The sequence below is a fragment of the Beta vulgaris genome, chromosome 6 (assembly GCF_026745355.1).
Source record: "Beta vulgaris subsp. vulgaris cultivar EL10 chromosome 6, EL10.2, whole genome shotgun sequence".
In the NCBI taxonomy this organism is placed as follows: domain Eukaryota; kingdom Viridiplantae; phylum Streptophyta; class Magnoliopsida; order Caryophyllales; family Amaranthaceae; genus Beta; species Beta vulgaris.
This window is the reverse complement of record NC_079207.1, coordinates 72,069,582-72,091,047: the sequence shown is the minus strand read 5'-3', so window position 1 is coordinate 72,091,047 and position 21,466 is coordinate 72,069,582. Positions and strand designations below refer to the sequence as shown.

Here is a 21,466-nt window from a genome sequence, read left to right as displayed (position 1 = left end):
CACTAACAAAAAAGAGACAAATATTATCTGGACATCAATATCATTGTAGACGAATTTTCTTCGTTAGCTAAGGGTTGTTTGTTATCGTACATTAATTTCAAAAAGAAATTTTGGTGAAATTTTAGTTTCCAAAAAGAAAAACATTCTACATAGAAATTGATGAGCATACTTCAAATACTGAGACACATACATTTTATTTATAATTACCGAAGCACATACATTTTTTTTAATAATTATCCAAACACGTAGTGCATTTTAAATAGCTAAACACATCTTCAAAGCATGAAAAAAACAAAGCCACCTAACAACCTAAAAGCAACACAACACAACACACCTATGACAAACACCATTAATCTTCAATGATCTACACACAAGTTAAATATAAAAGCAACAACTGAAGTCACTTAACAAAGAAAAATCATTTTACAATGATCAAATCATACACTTATTGAGTTTAATTACCCTCCTTAGCTTATTGGTTACCCAACGTAACATACTTGTGCCTTACTGAAACTTGCAAACTTTAACCTTAAATCCATTCTTCATACGAAGCATTAAAGAGATGTCCGGCACAACAAGTTGTCCTTGTATTGCTTGGAACTTGTAGTTTCGAACTATGGTAGCAACAACAGCTTTCATTTGGGTGAAAGCCATATTCTTTCCTAAACAAGATCTTGGTCCTGCATTAAAGGTTAAGAACTTGTAAGATGGTTCATGCTTAATATTCCCACGTTCAGATATCCATCTTTCCGGCTTAAACTCGTTACAATCATCTGCCCATATCGATTTCATCCTTCCCATTGCATATAAGTTGAAGATAATTTGCATATTTGGATACACATGTTGGCCACTTGGAAGTATGTCTGACTCCATAGAAGCCTTTTGTTCAAAGGCCACTGGAGGGTACAATCTTAAAGCTTCACATAATGCACCATGAACATAAACTAGCTTGTCATGATCTTGGTTGGTGTCCATTATTGTATCTAATTCTTGTCGGATCTTGGATTCGACTCGCGGGTTCTTAGAGAGGAGATAAAAAAACCATGCTAAAGCAGTGCTTGTTGTGTCTCTTCCTGCTATAAAGAAATTTAGTATAGTGTCCCTTAACAACTTATCACTTAGATTATTCTTAACATTTGTACTACTTAGACCTTGTGCTTGATCCATGTACAACGTCAATAGATCTACACCAACTGATGCCTCTTTATGCTTAAGTTCTTCTTGCTTGAATAATTCTTCTGATCTCTTTTCGGATATGCGTTTGTAGATGAATTCATCAAGTATTTCCCAAGCTTCTTTGTACTTTCTCTCTTTTCCTACACCAAGCCACCTAAAAAACTTCCATACACTCATAGGAACAACATGACGCCGAAATATTACCTCCTCAATATCATCTAAGGCCTTTAAAAATGGTTCATTAGGCCAATCTACTGATAAAGATCTCAAATCACTTCCCACAATGAGAGTACAAATAGTATCAAATGTAAACCTACTAAACAAATCTTGTAGATCAACTACTAACCCTTGTTTAGAAGCGTGATCAAGTACCGGGATTAGACCTTTCTCTACTTTCTCCCATACTTTCTCATGCAAAAACTGATTAAATTTAGGGTGGCCAATGAAAGTATGAGCCATTTTTCTATGGTACTCCCATAACTTAGAGTCTACATTGAAGATACCGTCTCCAAATACGTCGAACATTTCATTGAACTTTGATCCTTTGGGATAATTTTTGAAGTTCTTGCTCATAATATAGTGCACATTTGCAGGATCAAGGGTGACAAACATCTCCATGTTGGTGAACCAAGGACCTTTGAAGAGAAAATTTAGTTGGTATTTCTCTAACACTTCGGTAATCCAATCATGGATGCGAGGAACATTTGCGAGAAGAGGAAGTAACATCCCTACAATAGGCCAATTTGTAGGGACGCCATTTTTGTTACGGAAAGAGTAGCAAAAGCAAAGAAAGAAAATGAATATGAGGAGGAGGATAACATGAAACTCCATACTATTGTATTGATAGTTTCTTGATAGTTTGGCACAAAAAATTGAACTACTTAATAGTAATAGTAGGGAGTATTCATATCCATTTTTTTTTCTGGGGACCGTCCATAAGAATTAAGTCTGGTAACTAAAGTTGTCAATGCAAACACGTGAAAATTTTGTGGATGATATTTATGTTTCCTTTCGGTTATCTACAATGGTAGTTCGATCATATGCAGAAATGTTGTAGTACTTCGTTTTCCTGTTTCTTATAATTGAAGATTTTGATCTACATATGTCCATGGTACTATTATTGGTGCTACAATTATTAGAACAAGAGTACAAGACGAGCGTATAAGATAAGACGGTTTATCGTATCATATATGTGGTTGATACTAAATGAAAAAGTAGAGTTGGCAAACGAGTCATTCGATATCGTGATAGTTTTTAGACTAGAGAGGACATTAAATAAAATATGGAGAAGTTTTGTATTAAACTTGCTCAATGAGTCTCAATACAATAAGTGTTTTTTATAGGCTTACAATAAAAGTAACTAACCTAAAAATTTAGCCGCACAACTAAGTAGTGGAAAACATGTCCTATACCATATTCTCTGTAACTAGTATTCACTAATTACATTTTAATTATAAAATGAATTACCCACTAACTTACTAGTAGCCACTAATCCAAATTGTTGGGAAAATCATTTGACTACTTTTAGAGCATAATCCAACAAATCGATACGGATTAAGTTACAAAAGGTTTAGTTTGTTTCGAGTATGCTTATATATAGGTTAGATTCTGGCCGGATGAGTTATGCTGGGGTCTAAATACCGGTCCAGGCATATGTCAAGCCCAAGACACCTCAAGACGGGAAAGGTATCAACAAAGTGCATATTGGGCCGACCCAAGGCTCGTAAACCTATCCTTCACTATATAGAGTCGAATTGGCACTAAATGAAAGGCAACTTCAAATAAGGATCCATTTGATTCAACTTATTTTGACTTATCTGAAATTACTTTATCTTATCTGAATTTAACTTCAAATAGAGTCGAGTTTGCTCATTTTCTTAAAGAAGTAAAAATGTTTGCTCATTTGTTCATTTTACTCATTTATTTGTTCATTCGCTCATTTTGCTCATTTGGAGAAAATAGTCTTAGGTGTACCATGAGCATGGTACACTCAGGTGTATTATAAATATTCTCAGTATGAACTAATAAGTCACTCAATGAGTGCCCTAATATCTAATGAAAACTTATTAACGCAACAATTTATAGAGGGCTGATCATCCTATCATAGTATTTCGTTGTGACCTAAGGAGTTACATACAATCAATAGTAAGGTTACATAATTGTTTTTTCCACTAATTTTTATATTTTGCTTTACTATTTGTTGATATTTTTTATTTTTATGTTTAATTAGATTGATCATTTAAGGATAACAATATTAAGATTAAACAAAAGTAGATATTATCTAGCCTAATTGATAAAAATATTGTGAATGAATCTGAAGTCAGATCCCATCTACGTTACGACACTACCCAAACCTAAAGAGGCTTCACAAAAAATTAAAAATAAGAATAAAAAAATGTCGTTGATAATGGTTCTTACTTCCTTTTCTCCCTTTGACGGGCCAATTGTTCAATCTTGATGATCATGTTGATTGTTGAATGAACATATCCCTTTATTTTTTTTTTCTTTTATCATTCTTACCTTTCTGTGTGCGTTTCCTAATACACCTCTTTAAACTTAAATATCTTTTATTATATATTAATAAAATTATAACGTTGAAGATTAATAATGTACTAATTGAGACGAATCAAACAAGACCACAACTATATTTTTTCTTTTAAATTGAAAATAATTGAAAAAATTGAATAGTGACAAAATTCCAAGTAAAAAAGATAAAAAAAATAATTGAGGGAGTACTTTATAAAACTTGGTGTGGCATTCCATATGTGGCAAACAAACGTAAACAAGAAGTTGGAGAATGCGTTTCTTGTTCGTAATTAAGGAGGTCAAATACGCATTATTCAATCCCAAATGAACACCCATTCTTTGAATGATTCAATTAAATAAACTTTCAACTAACTCGATGATGCCATTTGAATCTTTTTCAGTGACCCAGGTGAGAAATTCATCATTTCAGTTGAATTAAATTAGTGGGATCCAAACAAATCCTTAAATCTTCTACTGTCATCATCATATGAGGTAAGATAATCCCTCTTCAATACTGGTTGTCCTTTGTTTATTTATTTCTTCATTTTTCATAGTTATACCAGTTAAAGAAACAAAGAATTGGTATAAAGTTTTTATCTTTTTAATGAGAAATGTTGTCAATTGTTGACTCATACTTATTTCCTTAAAGTTCCAGAACAAACCCTGAATTTATCTAGTAATTTTGTTCTAATTTTAGTTGATATAAATTGCATAACAAAATTTGTCTTCTTTCTAGGTAAAATTTTAATTTTTTTTTGTTTGCTGGGTGGTCAATGACTGTATGCAATTTTTTATAGCTTGTTTGGCGGTTGTCTTCTTTAATATTAGACCAATATTCTTGTGGTGTCATTGATTTCTGGAATTTTGGGTTCAATTTTTGGTGTTTAGTTGACTTGAATTCTAGGACAAGAACAGTATTACAGTACAGATTGTGATCAGTAGAGAATTCTGGATTTTTTTTGATATTTGGGTTGGAAATAAGACCATAAGTAACAAATGTGTTTGATGCATTTCATGTTATAATTTAGGTCTCTATCAGTTTGATTCTGTATTTCATCATGAGTCCATAATGCAAATGTCTTTTGTGAACCCCTCGAGATAATTATTGCATCATCTTGAACTAGTGTGCCATTCTCTCTTAATAAAGTGGTTACCTATTTCTTTTAGGGGGTAGTTACTAATGTTTGTGTAGGATGGGAGCAATTGTACATAATGACATAGTTTCGTCTTTCTAATATGGGTGATGTGTTGGTGAAATGAGAGAAGAGAATGTATGAGCTCGGTTATCCTGACAGTGATGAAGTCATATGAGAAATGGAGGAAATCGACTTCATAGATTTTATATTGAATCCTTTGAAAGGATAGTGATTAAGAATAGCTAGACATGCCAATTAGGTTGTCGGGCTGGATTTGGGCACGGTTCTTCCGATATTAAGCTATTTGCAAGTTGAGTCATTGCAATTTCTAGCTGAAAATTAAAATGTATGATTCTGATCCAATTATTTTGGTTACAAGTCATTTGAAATCGAGTAAACCAATCAAGACCATCTTTCTATATCCTATTAGAGATGGTTAGTATGGTAATTTGTTTACTTAAATTGCTAGAAATTAGGACTCTTTCATTGTTTGAAAAGTTTTGAATAACTTAGTATGGTATTCCTATCTCCAGTTCATCTAGTTCTATACTATTTTTCAGCATGCAAATTACACTATTTGCTCTCGTCTTAGCAATCATTTGGTTGATGAGGGAAAAGTATGTACTGAAAAAAGCAAACTGAAATTCTTTAACTGTCACTAATATTCATTGTCATCGAAAATGGGAAAGTCTTTTACCTAACCCTTATGATGCTCAAATTCGTCGCAACAGCGAGTGTCTATGTTGGATTTCCAACACTGCAGACAGGTTGGATACTTAGATACCTTTTGAACAAAAGAAAAAGGGGAAACGTAGGAAAGTATATGTACCCTGTGTCTTTGTAGTTTCAAATTAAGAGTTTTGGATGTCAAAATCTCGAATCTGAATACATAACCGAGTCTGCACTTGTTTCCGAGCTCAAGCATCATAGTTGTAGCCCTAACCCCCTTGGTAATGAACTTCTACAAATTTTACTTTGGGTCATCAGTTTCTCTGATTTTTAGGAAATGCAGTTCCGTTAGAATTGCAATTTCATGGGAAGTACGAGTTTTTACATTTAACCAAACTACCATGTCTTTTTTTCCTTCAATAATTGTTTTCAAATGTGTCCCTAAGCTTATGTACCTGTTTTTAAGTCAATGAGGAAGTTGGCCCTCAAGTTGGCTACAAGAAGAAGATGAGAAATCGATGAAAATATAGCAACAGATCTTTAAACTAACTTAAGCAGACAAACATGTCTTCCAGACTCACAAAAAAATTGATATTAACTAACTTAAGCAGTCAACAAACCCTCGTAGAGTCGTAACTGAAGCTAACTTGTATCACTTTGAAATACCAAAGGTTGGTGTAACTGCTTGTGACTGAATCTTAAGTATTAGGACACTGAGTCCGTTCAAAATGAAACTAGAGTTTTGGTATTGGAATGACACAGGTTGCGCTCTAGCTCACATATGCAATATGACATTAGAGAATCTGTTTTTGCGGGAACTTCAATCTCTTGTGCTCTGAACGAGCACATCTTTATTGATACTGATAATCTTAGTAAATACACATCCTAAAATGCTGGGCAATAGTAAAATATATATCAAATGGTTCCTTTTCTTTTTGTGCAATTAGAGAACTGTAATGAGTGATTTCTTCTTTCTGTACGCGGTGGTCTGGGGGTGTTGGGAATATATATAGGCACATTCCAATATCCACTCATTTTCTGTCAAAAAATAAATAAAGAAAAAGCTGAGAATCACTCAAAATCATTAATCTATGGTTTTTCCCTTTCAAATTGAATGTAGAAAAAGGACCTTACTCTCCTCATCCTCTATATACATCACTCGAAGTCGTCATATCTATGAGACTTGAGTTGTCAGGTATCATCATCAGTGTCACTTCCACTAGATTTGTCTGACAAGAAATGTTTTGGTAACCTTGGGAATGTAACACGAGTCCTTAACACATCAGGGGTTGGTGGCGATGACGGAGATGATGAGGATCCAGCACCAGCACCAGCTTTACTTGGTTTCTTCTGTTGCAAACTCCGAGCAATATCTATGCAAGCTTGATCGACCATTGCCAGGAAATCTTTTACTATAACAAAGAGCTGAAGTGGCTGGCTGTCTTTGAAACCTCCTGCTTGGTAATACTGTGCTGTTTTCTTTACAAATTCCATCACCCTTGTCTGTTCTTCTTGGACTACCTTTATCTCTCCCTCTGCTGCTGCCAAGAACTCTTTCATTTCTGTAACAAACGCTCTTCCACCGTCATCGGCTCCACACTGCAGCACTAGTTGCCTAGTTTCAGCAATACGAGCTTCCATTGATGTGCTGATGCTTAATATGGTGTCATAGTCAAGGGTGGCTGCTTTCTTGACACTGGAGAACTCAGCACTCAAGCCACCTACAACTGGTAGCCCTAGCTGTAAGAACTCCTTTTCTTGCTCCTCTTTTGACTTGGCTTCCTCTGGATTTAGGTTTGAACTTGAGCTTGAGCTTGAGCTTGAGTTTCTCTGACTGTTGGTTCTGGTTAAGCTGTTGTTACGGTTCATAACACACCGTCTCCCCTCATTCCTGACAACCTCATGAACCACAAAGTGAAGTAGAGTGGTCTTCCCATCACTACTTTTGTAATCGGAGAGCTTCCTTAAAGCCGTAAGGTTAAAAGCCTTTGCATCCCCTCTTGCAGTCCCTGCATTAAGTCGATTTCCTGCTTTTAGTATAGCTTCTAGAAGCTTCAAGAACACTCCACGATTTCGGAGCTCATTGGAGGCAGAGTCAAGTGTTTGGAGAGATTCCTTCAGTTGATTTATTTCTGAGCCATAACTGAATTTGAAGAGCATTGTGTTAGCCCTAGTAAAAGCTGAGGGAACAGCCTTGAGCAGGTGGTAAAGGAAGGATTCTGCATCAGCTAGCCTTCCAGCATCTCCATCAAATGCTAGGATTTGAATTTTTTCTTCTCGTGTAGGGGTGATTCTTGTCAGTTTCTCAAGTACTTCTATATTCAGGCCTTTTCCATCTTGCAGCCCCTCAATCAACTCGTTGCGAGTGATGCCTAAAGAGCGAATCACAATGGCAATATTCTGGGAACGTCGTTCATCCAAAATGAAAACTTTGGCAGCTGGATTAGGGATGCCATTACCTTGAGCTGCAGCAGAGTCTTCTTTTGGTGATTTGCGGTTTACTGCAACATAGCCAAAGAGTGCTTCCATCATATCACCATTGTATCTGTTGCACCAAAAAAAAAAAACATGCCAATCAACTTCTACTCAATTAAGACTGTAAGACTTTTCTTTATATCAATTATTGTAATGAAAAATTAAATGCTGTACTTACTGGAATGAACCGCGCTCGATGTTGTCCCACACCATGGAATGACTAGTATTAACGTTGACCTTTTCCCAGTGCAATGGCTTCAGTTTGACCTGATCATTGGTGCTTCCTGATGCATCTTCCCCAATAGCAGATAGTTCTATGATGTTTCCACTTGGGGTCCGTTTTGGTCCTGGTGGTGGTTTTGATGATCCACCTCCCTTGAGTGGTGGAGGTGGCGGTGCTGGACCTTTTTTGGCTGCCATTGGTGGTGGTGGTGGTGGTGGTGCATTTTTCTTGGCTGCCATTGGTGGTGGTGGTGGCGGTGGTGGTGCAGGTCCTGCCTTGGTAGGAATAGGAGGCGGAAGAGGTGGTGTTGCTGGTGCTTGTGGTGGACTAATTTGTTCCTTAGCAGTAGCCAATTTCTCTGACCCTTGTGCATTTCCAATGGCCTGAAAACTGTTTTCATTCTGAGGTGATTTATTAGGATCAAGCAGCCTAGCTGTTTGTTCTTCCTTAGGATGTATTTGATTCTGAGAAGACGACGATTTCCCACGAGAATACGTCTTCCTTCCATTGCTTGTCTTACTAAATGCATCCTTATGAAAAGGTCCGCTCTTCCTCTGGCTCCCTTCAAGCTTCCGCCAATACAGCACGTCCAAACCATCCTCATCTACTATTAACCCTTTAATGTTCCCATCAAACCTTGTAAACTCTGTCTGAGACAACGGCTGTAACCTTCCTCCACCACCACCACCACCACCACCGCCACCTCCGCCGCCAGCAGCAGCAACTGCCCCAACAGCATGGACCCCTCCACCACTTTCTTTCTTCCGTTTGGTTGCATACCTTGCACAAAGAAAGAAAAGTGCCGCGGCCACCACCAACGTACTAGCAGCTGTCACCCCCACTGCCGTGTATATCGCCTTATGAGACGTCGATGGTGGTGATGACGCCTGTCTTGATGAAGCATCAGGTGGAGGTGGCAGCAGTGGCGTTGGTAACGTTGGCGAAGTTGGTGGAGAAAACACAGCTACAGGTACAGGTGCTGGTGCAGGTGCAGATACAGGTACAGGTGCTGGTGCAGGTGCAGGTGATGGTGAGAAAGGAAAAAATGTTTCAATATTTTGAGGAGAATTGGATTGACAAAATGAAAGATTGATAAAAGAATTAACAAGGAACAAGAACAATATAGAGCTAAGAAACAAATCTCCTTTCTTTGTTTGGAATGTCATCTCTCTCTTTGATCTGTACAAAAAAAATAAAGATTTGGGATTTGAGTGAAGAGAGAGAAACAAGTAAGATGGGAAAAACTAAGTTTGTTGATTAGTTCTCAATTTTTTTTGGGGATTGTTTTTGTTGGTTTTGTTGTATTAAGATGATATTTGAGCTGTTACCATGTTGGTACTTTTTTCTGCCATCTTTTGCAGACATTGTCAAAGTAAGCAGGTTGCTGACTATGAGAAATTCTTGGGTGTCATTTAATTTTTTTTCCTTTTAAAAAAAATTATTATTGTCCGGCTTTTCTTGTTATGAAATTACTTTCAATCTTTGTCATTATAATAAAAGTATTGTGTTTGTGTCTGGTAAAGGTTTATTTAGTCATTAATTGATGTGATTATAATATAATGATACCTTATTGACAAACATGCAATTTTATTACTTAAATTCTTTAGTAGTTGGAACGTTGATATGGTAAAGTCTTTTCCTTGAATCTTACAGTTTTGAGTTATTATGGTACTCCCTCCGTCCCATAATATAGTGCTTGTTTCTTTTTTCACGGTCTCCAAAACGTAACTTTGACCTTTAATATCTTCAATTCCTTATTAATAAAAAATATAAAAAGTTGATATTATGAAACTACACATTGAGACGAATCTAACAAGATCCTACATGAATATGTTTTTTTATATATACAAATGAGAATATTCAGTCAAAGATTTTAAAGTTTGACCACCAAAAATGAAATAGGCACTATATTATGGGACGGAGGGAGTATTTGAAAACTTTTACAGTGATTATGTCAATTTTTTATTTACTACTAGTATGTTAATTATATACTCCTACTTCTTGTTTTTGCTTTATAACTCATTGTCAACCCAACTTTTATAAGTCAGACCAGTTGGCTTTTTTATACAATGATCTGATTATTGCCCTTTTTGGCCCGTCACTCTTTCCAAAATTATGCGGCTTCTTATTTTTCGAACATTGTCAATTTATTCATTCCGCGTTTTTTTCTCGGGTTCTTCTACAATCTACATTGAAGATTTGTGTCAAAATTCAAATACAGCATGTCTATTATGTTTGCCGAGTTGGTATTCCGTACTTCTTCCGTCCAAATTTATATTTTTAGGTAAGTTAATAAGAAAGTTAAAAGGTTGAAAGAAATAAGGAGTTTGAATTAGCGTTTCATAGTGAAATTTCAAAATAATAGCAAGATGTTATAATGATAACTCACAAGATTTTTGATATCAAATTTAAATCAAATTCATACTAAAATAGAGTTATTTGTTACTAAAATAGAGTCATTGTGATATCAATATCAAAGTAACTATTATTTGATATCAAAAATTTTGTGAGATGTTATCTTGGCATCTTACTATGAGTTACGAACATTTTTCTCATAAATAAGTGGATGAATAGATGTACGATTCAGCTATGAAGAATGACTAAAGGGACAAAATAATTTATAAAATTCGTTTTTGTTCCATAAAATGGGGGCAACAAATAGTTTAGTCATTAGTGGCAATTAAATTGGGGAAACAAATAGTTTAGTGGCAATTAAATTGGGATGGGGGATGTATGTGTAAATTCTAAAACTATGTTTGCAGTTCATTTTCGATTATTTTTTTTTTACTCATTCTATCTGTGATTGAAACACCTAAAACGTATCTGTTGTTAAATACACGAATTGTTTTTTTTTTCTTTGAAAACAATACGTAGCATATCATGCTATGTCGTGTTTCTAAAAAAAAAAAAAAGTAAGGTTGCATCATCTTAAGCTCTCAAAATTAAGAGCATGATATATATGTATTTTTTTAAAATCCTTTACGTTAAGTTGTAATATTATCATATTTTTTGTCAAAAAAGACTTTATTTGTTACCATTTTTGTGAAAGATTATCATATAACTTTTATTTTAAAAGATTGCACCTTATATGATACTTTCATTGAAATTCTCATCTTGTTGTCATTAGATTCCTTTAAAAGAAATCTATGAACATGTATGACTTCACCGTAACAATACTATTCTTCATTTTTTTTCAATTTTATGTAAAATTCCGATGTAGTACTATTTATATGTTGAAACATATGTGTGTCAACTAACGCTTTCAAAAGATTTGTGCATAATCGTAAAAGACAAATGCGATAGAAATGGAATAGTACGTAGAAATGTGATCTAAAAGCAAAGTCAAAAATCATGGTAAGTTCACATCCTTAATATGTGAATCTCTTGATAGTTTCTAGAACCTCTATTGTCTTTCTGTTCCTACTAGGCCACAGGCCACTAGCCCACTACTATATGTGTAGCTGACAGGAGCATTTCCATTTCATATTTGGCAAACCAAAAACAAACAAATAAAAGTCAGAATATCTAAGACTTTCACTACTAATCCAATAGTTATACTTTCTAAAAATATACTCCCGCCATCCGTCTCATAATATAATGCATTAGTGTTTTTTATTTTTTGGTGGGTCAAACTTTAAAATCTTTTAACCGAATATTCTCATTTGTATGTATAAAAAAACATATTCATGTGGGATATTGTTAGATACTTAGATTCGTCTCAATGTGTAGTTTCATAATGTCAACTTTTTATATATTTTTTTATTAATACAGAATTGAATATACTGAAAGTCAAAGTTACTTCTTGGGGACCGTGTAAAAAAGAAACAAGCATTAAATTATGGGCGGATGGAGTATATTTTTTAAAAAAAACTAGAATTATGTAAAAGATACTCTATATGCATTTACAATAGTTTAGACAATTGCATTGTAGTCATGAATTAGGTGGGAGTTTGAAACAAGCAGATGCACAGATTTTGTAAATGGTTGGGATTTCGAAAATAGATACCTTATTTTTATTAAGCTTTATAATGCAAAGTCAAGATTAGGGTCGTTGCAACAAACGTGAATAATCTTTAGTGATCTTTTTCCTAACTTTTTCTTTTTTTTTGGTCTTAATTGCCCTTTCTACACCTTCAGAAGGAAAGATATGGACTTTGTTGGGTTAGTTCATAAGAAAAAAGGGTTTATAGTATTATATGAAATTTTTGTTAAACCACTCCCTTCAAAGAAAACTAGTAAACTACAATTATGTATGGCTATTCTTTAGTAAAAGCCAAACCTACCTCACTCATCCATTATGCGTAAGAGATCACTTCGTTTAGTTTATTGAGCTAATTATTTCGTCATTATTGTTTACTAATGCGTATGATAACTTTGTAAAGTGCTTCCTCCATTTCAAAGAGATTGAGGTAGTGAATTGGTGTAACCGCCTCCCACCTCATATCCCTGAGTTCTATGAATCAAATTTTATGTAACTTTTTTATTTGAGAATTTCCTTTAATTGAGGCTCCCTTCATCTTACCTTAAAAATCTTGCTATATTTCAAAATACAAGACAATTAACTAACGACACTTAATTAGTTGTTAGTTTTATTTATAATTTGTCATTATTAATCCCCTAACCCCCTAAACTTTAACCCTAATCGGCTAATCCTAATCCTAACCCCCAAAACCTAACCTAACCTCCCCTCCACCCTATCCCACCCCAGCCCCCACTCCCTCCCCTCCATCCCAGTGCCCCACCCCCACCCTTTCCCCTCGACCGCCGCAACCCCAACCCCTCCCCCGTGATTCCACCCAGTCCTCCACCCATCCCCCATCGATTTCCACGGCAGTCCCCACCCCCTCCCCCGTGATTTCTCAACCCCTCACTTGCGATTTCTCATATCTCAGGCGAGGAGAGAGAGCAGTGATCCCCCCCTCCCCTGGCGCTTTCTCAAATCTCAAGCGAGGAGAGAGAGCAGCGATTTCCCCGCGAAAAGGAAAATGCAATTATTAACAAAGTGAAATGATTTAATCAACACAAAATACTTTGTCGACAACAATATAAGAAATCATAATAAATTTGCATAACATTCTTCTATTGCTCAATAATTTTAATATTAAAACCTTAAAGAAAGTATCATATATATATATATATATATATATATATATATATATATATATATATATATATATATATATAAAAGACGGGTTAACAGGTTAAGTGATATAGGCTTAACCAATGAGATTTAGCTAGTCAAAAACAAATATGTCCAATGTTTAAGTTTTACCCTTGTTAATGCCCAAAAAAGTTAGAATTTATGTATTAAAAAAAGAGACACACATCACGTGCATAAATAATATATTTTTTATCTAGTGTTCCGGGGCGTCCGTTAGCGGGATCCTTTTTTCTATTTTTTATTTTATTTTGCATCTTTTAAAAATGTATTTAACCTTAAAGTAACAGAGAAAAAAAATAACGAAAGTTACGTTTGAGATCCTTAACCTACCTTTTGAAACTTGAAATCTTGAATCCAAATTTGGCAAAGTTCAAGTCTTCATTGTGCTCTTAAGTCTTAACACTAATACTTATCGCCAAGGACTATGTGGACTAGATATGCTATGGGCTGTACTTAGCAACAAAAAAAAATATGAAAATGTTGCTTCCGTACAACAAAATGCGGTGCTGTAACCTCTATAGTTTTGCTTTAGTGGATCAGAAAAAGCCCGGTGAGGTCTGCCAATAAAATGAATGGGAAGATCACCAGGGCCCAAGTTGCGTATAGGCATTTAAGTGGTTGTCACATTGGGCTAGAATAAAATCAACACGATAGGTAAAATTTAATTGGATGGAAACAATTTGATGGGTATTTAGTTCAAGAAAATTTGCACTAAATATCAAAAAGAAACAGCAGAGAAAATTGAAGCACTTTATTTGGAGAGTTTGTAGAGGTAGCTTAGCTGTGAAAGAGAGGCTTGTCTTTCGTCACATTATAAATGAGGCATCCTGCCAAATTTGTGGTGCCATGGAAGAGACCATTAGCTACTCACTGTTTCACTGTACTCATGCTGTGCTATTTGGGGTTCTTGTGTTAGGAAGATTGGGTCTACGTAATGTCATCATGGACTAGAGTGATTCAGAGCAAGTGGTGAAGCCATGTTACAAGTATCTTTAGTTCATGTAAAGAGAGCGTGGAAGATTGTTGCCCATTTGATTGCTAGATGGAACATTTATATGGATACTAAAACTGTTTGTTTTGATTCGTTTTCTCAAAGTGTGTTAGCTTTGGCTGAAATCGACTCGGTATAAATTTTTCTCAGCTTTTCACTTCACAAAAAATCTTATGTCACCTCCTTTTTACTAAACAAAGCTTTTTCTTATATAATTGTTTTTGTTCTATAATTTTTTTTATTTTTATTAAATAATATTATTTTTTTATCAATTATAACTTATATTTGAACTTTTTTTTATTTAAACTGGTTTTATTCTTACTAAAAAATTCACTAATTCTTCTATGTATTTATCTTGATTAGTTTATTGGTTGAACTGATTTTTGATAATTGAAATTATTTTTTGTTAATTAACACAGATATTTACAACATTATATTAATATCTGTTTAAAAGTTTCTTGATGAATTCCTCTCCCAACTTATGAATATTAATCTCTTTGTAAATAAAACGGCTTAAATGTGTGTATAATAGGAAAGAATCATATAAACCTAGTAAAATATGGAATAATCTCGCACACTTGGCTCAATAGAGCCGGTGAGCGCAAGCTGAAACCCAAGGGACCAAGCTCAAACCTGCAAGTTTTGTTGTCAATTTTATGATGCGTTTTATGTGAATTTAGAAGATGTTATTTTTTAGTGTCATTTTCGAGTTACGCCCTGAAGTGAATAAAATGCAAGTATTCACAGTATCGCTATTGATACACTATCTAGGTCCTTAAATTATTTAAATTGAAGTATCTAGATACTTCTCATGTCATTATTGACGTTTTTCATAATTTTGCAACTTCACAAAGTAGTTCCAGTTTCTTTATTTTTCGGCGGTTTCATTTATTTTTGACCGATTTCCATTAAAAATCACATAAATATTAGCATGTTATCGTATAATATATTGGCTATCTAATAATGCAACTATGATTCACACATAAGCTAATTATATTCTACACATGCAGAGTGTGAAAGTCTCAAAAAAAATATACAAAAATACATTCTAGGTTATTAATAGATTCATACAACTTTTGTCAAACTCTGGTATATACCATGAAAAGGTACACCCAAAACTAATATCTTACTCATAACATATCTGGATGATTTCAAATGAGCAAAACTACCAAAATGAAGAGACATTCAAACGAGCAAATGAGTAATAAAAAGCCTTGATACCCGAATGTATAGTATTTACACTCGTAACCCTATACATTCACTTTGTGAATTTCGAAAATTGATGATAGTCTTTGTGATTTGCTAATTCAGATCAAGAGTGTAATGTGAAATTTTCTTTTATTAATCATCCCGGTGTCTCTTCATAATTCATGCAAATGTCTCAACACATTCTCTCCTACGGGACATTATATGGTATGAATGTATGATATACTTATATTAACTATAAATTTAAAGAAAAAAAAAAAGTGGTAGGACTTTTTTACTTCTCTAATCCTCAATTTAACTCTATTCCTAAGCAAGACTAATAACTTTCTAGACCTGGATTATCTCATCTTCTTCAATAATAGTACGATTTAGTACAACACAATGAGGCTCAAAAAACTCTCTTACATATTATTTATTATCCCATCTAGCCATACAATCAACTTGCTTGGACAACCCACTAAAGTGTTGGTGTATTTTATTATTGCTTGGTCCACTTCTAAGTAAGCTCCTAAAGGAGAAGAACTTACATTTAATGATATTTTAAGATACATAACAATAAAAATGCCCATCTCATCCCATCTCATGAAACACATAGTATGTACAAACACAGATTAATTAAAAAAAAAAAAACAAGGTGTAAATTTCATACATTTGCACCCACAACAACATAGAAATTTAAATATTAAGAAAAGGGTGTAATCTTGCTTGGCATAGCAGACAAGGGATATCAATCCCACCTTCCCTAATCCGAATCATATCTTTTCATATCAGTTTTAGTATCATAACAGACGCCCAAGCCAGCCAACTAGCCTTCCCATATTCTTTCCCCATCCTCTGTTTTTGACCTACCAGAAACACCTCTCTCACTAGCCTTCAATTTTTTTTGTGGTTTATGTCAAATGAATACATGTGGATTGTGGACAAAAAAATTATCAATAATCACCGGCTTGCACCCGTTTTTTTTCTTCAGAATGACTATAATATAGGTCGAAACGTCTAATTCGAGTTTCGGAATATTTTTATTGTGTACATATTAAAAGTGAAAATTTAAATATATGGTGACTTGGAGCATATATAATTCTAGCTTATTTGATTACAATAGGTGAGTATTATTAGCATATTAAAGCGCGATATCTGTTTTTTAAAATGGTCCCCGTAATAATAAGTGGATAACATCGTTATTCTTATAATTTGAGTGTCTTTTTGACCTAAAATAATAAGACATTTAACATTTTAATAAATTTGTGTATGTTATTTACAAAAGCATATAGTGTTAAGATTATTTGAGCATGAGTAGACAAAAATTGACTCTCATATTAATTCTTAAATGAGATGGTCTCACTGTAAAACCGTCTCAATAAATATATATAAGTGGCTTACCTTTTGTTTGCGCTAAGTTATAAAAGATCCCTTAGCTTTAACTTAAATAGTAAAGATAACACAATACTTTTAGGCCAATTCGTACTCTTAAAAGAAAAAAAAAAAAAAAAAGACAAGATGTGTAAATTCTTTGAATTCACACCTTACCACCAAAATACCAAATAAAACACATGCATGAACTTTTTGGCATCAGTCATACGTCAAACCGTCATATAACAATAAATACATGTTACTTTTTGTATTTTTTCAAAACAACATTTGGTTTGTAATTCAGTAACTTGGTTTATATTTACATGGATCCACCTATATCTAAGAAATTTTACTCATCTATTATGAAAAATTAGATAAACAACTTTAATCTTTTTTTGTATAGAATAAAAAATTCCTAGAAATCCTATAAATTTTTGCCAATCAAGTAATTAAAAGTCTAGAGTTCCTATATTTTTTTTCTTTTGGGTATATCATTTAAATGGAGTGGAAAGAGATAATCATCTCCATTCCATCAATAACGTGGACACCTCAAAAAGTAAATAACAAAAGAGTACTATAGAATACAAAGAACAAGGAAAAAAAAAAAAGTGATGCAATTTTCAACATGATGATTCACTAAATCGCAGCGGACCCTCATGTAAGATTTGCGAATTGACGTAAATTAGACCATTATGGCCCATGTGGCCCATATTCAATACCTCTAGCCGTTGAACTATCAATGTTGTTACAAACCTTAATTACTATATTTTTCCAACCCTAAGACTTTGATATAAATCAATATCTAAGAACAAGATCCTCAAGAAAACTACATCAAACTAACCTATGATAATATCACCTTAAAATTGATATAATAATGTTTCCTTAGCTTAAATTTTAATATACATTATCTTAACCTCTTATTTAGTAGTACGATTTGATTCCACTACAATCACTTAGGCTAGATTAATAATCCAAGAGATAAAAATGAATATGCTCCCAACAATTAATTCAATTCTTTTTGGTTGTAAGGTTGTAATAATGAATTTAAGTACCCTTATTCCCAACAAATAGAATAATCTTATATAAGGTACTTTTCTAAAAAAAAATATAATTTCAAACCATTTCAAAAAAAAAAAATCAAACTCTCCTCACCCTTCAATTTGATTATGGGAATATGTAAACTTTTAATCACAATTTAAAATATATCTTTACGAAAACTTATTTAAATGATATTTAAGAATTAGATTTTGGACCTTGCTATTGATTAAAAAAAAAAATTGCTACGTTTCTCTTGTGTAGTAGTTGCACATTAATTGCAGCATTTCTTTATTTGGTAATATTTTCTCTCAATCTCTCTCGAATTCATCCCTAAAACTAAAACTCTCTCTTATGCTCCCCACGAGAATCGAACCCGGGCGCTCGAATCGAATATGAATGAATGGACTTGCTTAATGAATGGATGGAGTAGTTACTAAATGTCTACATATACTAGTTACTACGCAATTTGAAAGAATTGATAGAGCTAAACGTACAGCGTCATGTTTAGTAATCCAAAAACAAAAAGGCCTAACATAAGAAGTAATCGAAGAACTCAATACTCCAAAAATTCGGACTTAAAACTGGTTCCATTACTTTACAGTGGAAATTTAAGAGATTGATTCATAAGCTAATTTAGTATGATAAGTATCCTGTAATTTTCCAAGAAATTATCCCCAAAGAAAAAAAACATCGAAAAATACAAAATGGAAGGGAAAATAGAAAAGAAAAAGAGGGAAATTCGTTAGATGTACCGCGTAAAATTCCGAAACGCCGGCAAACATAAAAAAAAAAAAAGAAGCATTCATTGATTAGAACTTTGGACGAGTATTTCATTTCTCCAAATTAACCGGCTAAGCTTCTTTTTTCTTTTTAATTACCCGATTTGGACCGACCCATGGATCAAGATGTGGGGTCCGGGCCCAGCAGATCAGAGGTAGACATCTTAAGTCGTCTAGTTGGAGAATCCAACGGTTCAGATGGCTCAGGAGAGGGAGAAGAAGGTGTAGTGCAATCCAACGGTCCAGAAGGTGAAGAAGGTGTTGTGGGTGAATCAAACGGTTCACATTGAGAGAGAGTTATTATTGGTGAAATCGACGGTTCTGATTGAGTCGATGATGATGATGATAATGATGATGAAGAATCGGACGATGGAGATCTTGACAATGGAGGTGATTGTGATTCTGAGGATTGATCTGAACCGTCTCTTTCTTTTCTTTTGTTGACTCCACTCACTACTTTCTCTTCTTTGCTCATGTAATTTTTGAGACGCTTCACATCGGATAATTTCACTGGCTTTAGTATGAAATCCTCTGCTCCTTCTTCTAAACATCTGTTATGTTCATAACAAATGAAAATAAAATTAATACAATTTCCAAAATGGAATCAAAATTAAAGGAAGAGGAGAGAGAAAAATTAATTATAAGTATACCGATCGATTCGCGCGAGAACGTTTTCGGAAGACATGATAACAACTGGAGTTTCCTTGAAACTAGAAGATTCCTGCTATCAACAATGGCGGATTTTCCAGCGTTAATTTTATCATTTAAAACTACTTAGAGTAGTATTGAAAAGTAATTAGCACATTTTGAAGAATATGAAAGTAGCGAACCTTGATCTTTTTGAGGAGTTCATATCCGGTCATTCCAGGCATACAGTAATCGGTTATAATTAGATCAACCTTCAATCCCTGAACAATTGAGTATATTTTAACAATTAGAAACTCAGTGGAGAGAGAAAATTGGAGGTCGGAGAAATAAAAATGGCGGAGATTGAGTACTTACATCAACAACAGAGGTTCTCTGATCTTCAACCAATCCAAGAAACTGTAAAGCTCTCATTCCACTATCAACTGCTGTAACTGAAACACAAAACCACAATTTCCGCCATTAAAACTCCAATTTGAAGCTCGAAATTATCTTCTAGAAATGGAGAAAATACTAATAATTAATACCTTTACAGGAAGTAGTTTTGAGCAATCTCTCAATGACTTTACGATCAATAAGAGAATCATCAACGGCTAAAACGTGAGCTTCAGCTTGAGAATCCAACGAACCTAAATCAATGGCGGATTCAGATTTCCACCGCCGGTTTGAAACGACGCCGTTCATAGCTATATTCATCATCATACGAATCGTTTTGCTTCCACTATATTGAATAGAGTAGACTAATTTTTAATTTTAGGGGAAGGAACTTTTATGATATCTAGTGTTTGTTTGTTGAAGGAGAGAGAGAGAGAGTGTGGTTTTTGTTTTACTTTTATTTTTAATGAACAAAAGGTAGAAAGAAAGAAATGAGGTAAGAGAAAAAAGAGAAGTGGGGGAATTTTTATAGTAAGGGTTGAAAAAGAATGTGTGAGTTTTTCTCTCTCCTCTGAAAATGAAAATCTGAGGAGGAAATCTTGGCCACTTTATTAAAATTGGCTGGTACTCAGATTCTGAAATCCACTTTCTTTTTTCTTAAGTTTACTATTTTTTACTGTGTCTTTTTTTTTTTTTTATGTTCTTTTGGGGAGATGGAGAAAATGAGCAAGTGGTGGAAGAAAGATATGATATTGATATCGCGAGAAATTGGCGGTAGCGTGTTGACTGAAGGTCAAAGGAGAGAGAATAAGCGCCGTCAGATCCGATTGCTTAGAAAAAGCTGCCAGTGTGACTGAGTTGTGTGAGTCAAGTCGACGGGTCATCGGGGGTGAAAAATCAGAAGAAGAAGAAGAAGATTGAAAGGGTAGGTTTCCAGAAGTGTATTAGGACATTTGGTAGGTTGAGTATGTTTGCCATGTTCTTTCCTTTTTTTGGTTAATTCCTTTGTGTTGTTATTAACTTTTCACCACCTCCAAATAAATATATACAAATATTAAATACTTCTACATTGGTGTTATCGTTTGTGGTCCAAATGTTTGGAGCTTTGAATAGTCTTGTATTTCAACAGTTTTGCTAAATCCATTTTATTTATGCTACTATGGACTATGCATGCAATATTACATTTTTAACTATGGGCTGTTTTTTTTTTAACAATGTCTCAACATCTGCTTATCTAAGGATTTGTTCTTTTCGGCATAAAATAGTTGAACTGAACTGAACTGGATTAAACTAAACTGAACTGAACTGGATTAAACTAAACTGAACTGAACTGAAATGAAATGAACTGAAATGAATAGTGATATGTGAGAGTAAATGTATTGTCTAGAGTTGAACCGATTCGAACCGAACTGAATTGAACTAAAATGAATTAAACTGAACTAAACTGAAAATGAGTTGGGGAGAACATGCTCTAAGAGAGATCTCAATTCATTTTTGAAATGTTTGAGGGTTTTGAGCTCAATCCAATCTAATTAGTCTATGTATTCAATTTGTGCCATTTACTTCAATCGTCAAGATAAAAAAAATCACATTGTACGATCTAAATACAATTCTATGATCCTACAGCTCTACGATCTAATTCTATCGTAAAAAAAATCATAACGTAATTTCGTATATTATATTTCACTTATTATAATTTGATTGCATGTTACTTAA

At 34.0% G+C, this 21,466-nt stretch overlaps 2 protein-coding genes and 1 long non-coding RNA gene across 5 annotated transcripts; 1 reads left to right on the top strand and 2 right to left on the bottom strand.

The window, feature by feature from the left end:
* Positions 1-467: 467 nt before the first annotated feature.
* Positions 468-2,201, bottom strand: LOC104898095 (alkane hydroxylase MAH1-like). The gene has a single exon (XM_010685105.3). It carries the CDS (start codon positions 2,005-2,007, stop codon positions 505-507), a length of 1,503 nt encoding a protein of 500 aa, XP_010683407.3. The 5' UTR covers positions 2,008-2,201; the 3' UTR covers positions 468-504.
* A 1,755-nt stretch (positions 2,202-3,956) lies between these two features.
* On the top strand, positions 3,957-9,721 carry LOC130591729 (uncharacterized). 2 transcript variants are annotated; one of them, XR_008969784.1, is made up of 2 exons: positions 3,957-4,194; positions 6,794-9,721. It is a non-coding gene; the product is annotated as an uncharacterized LOC130591729 (long non-coding RNA). The 2 variants fall into 2 exon arrangements; XR_008969783.1 differs by having other exon boundaries at positions 6,628-9,721.
* Positions 9,722-18,492: 8,771 nt separating this feature from the next.
* On the bottom strand, positions 18,493-20,722 carry LOC104898023 (two-component response regulator ARR5). 2 transcript variants are annotated; one of them, XM_010685017.4, is made up of 5 exons: positions 19,903-20,722; positions 19,733-19,809; positions 19,561-19,638; positions 19,381-19,454; positions 18,493-19,281 (listed from the first exon to the last, which is right to left on the bottom strand). In XM_010685017.4, the coding sequence occupies exons 1-5, from the start codon at positions 20,075-20,077 to the stop codon at positions 18,852-18,854; spliced, it is 834 nt and encodes a 277-aa protein (XP_010683319.1). In that variant the 5' UTR covers positions 20,078-20,722; the 3' UTR covers positions 18,493-18,851. The 2 variants fall into 2 exon arrangements, with proteins under 2 accessions (XP_010683319.1, XP_010683320.1); XM_010685018.4 differs by having other exon boundaries at positions 19,381-19,451; positions 19,903-20,712.
* Positions 20,723-21,466: the final 744 nt, after the last annotated feature.

Excerpts from the sequence above, each read along its gene's own strand:
- LOC104898023 (XM_010685017.4), bottom strand. The coding sequence starts at position 20,077 with ATGATGATGAATATAGCTATGAACGGCGTCGTTTCAAACCGGCGGTGG. Across the intron at positions 19,639-19,732 it reads AGAGAACCTCTGTTGTTGAT|GGATTGAAGGTTGATCTAAT; the intron begins GTAAGTACTCAA and ends TCAATTGTTCAG. Across the intron at positions 19,455-19,560 it reads AACTCCTCAAAAAGATCAAG|CAGGAATCTTCTAGTTTCAA; the intron begins GTTCGCTACTTT and ends CATTGTTGATAG.
- LOC104898095 (XM_010685105.3), bottom strand. The coding sequence starts at position 2,007 with ATGGAGTTTCATGTTATCCTCCTCCTCATATTCATTTTCTTTCTTTGC.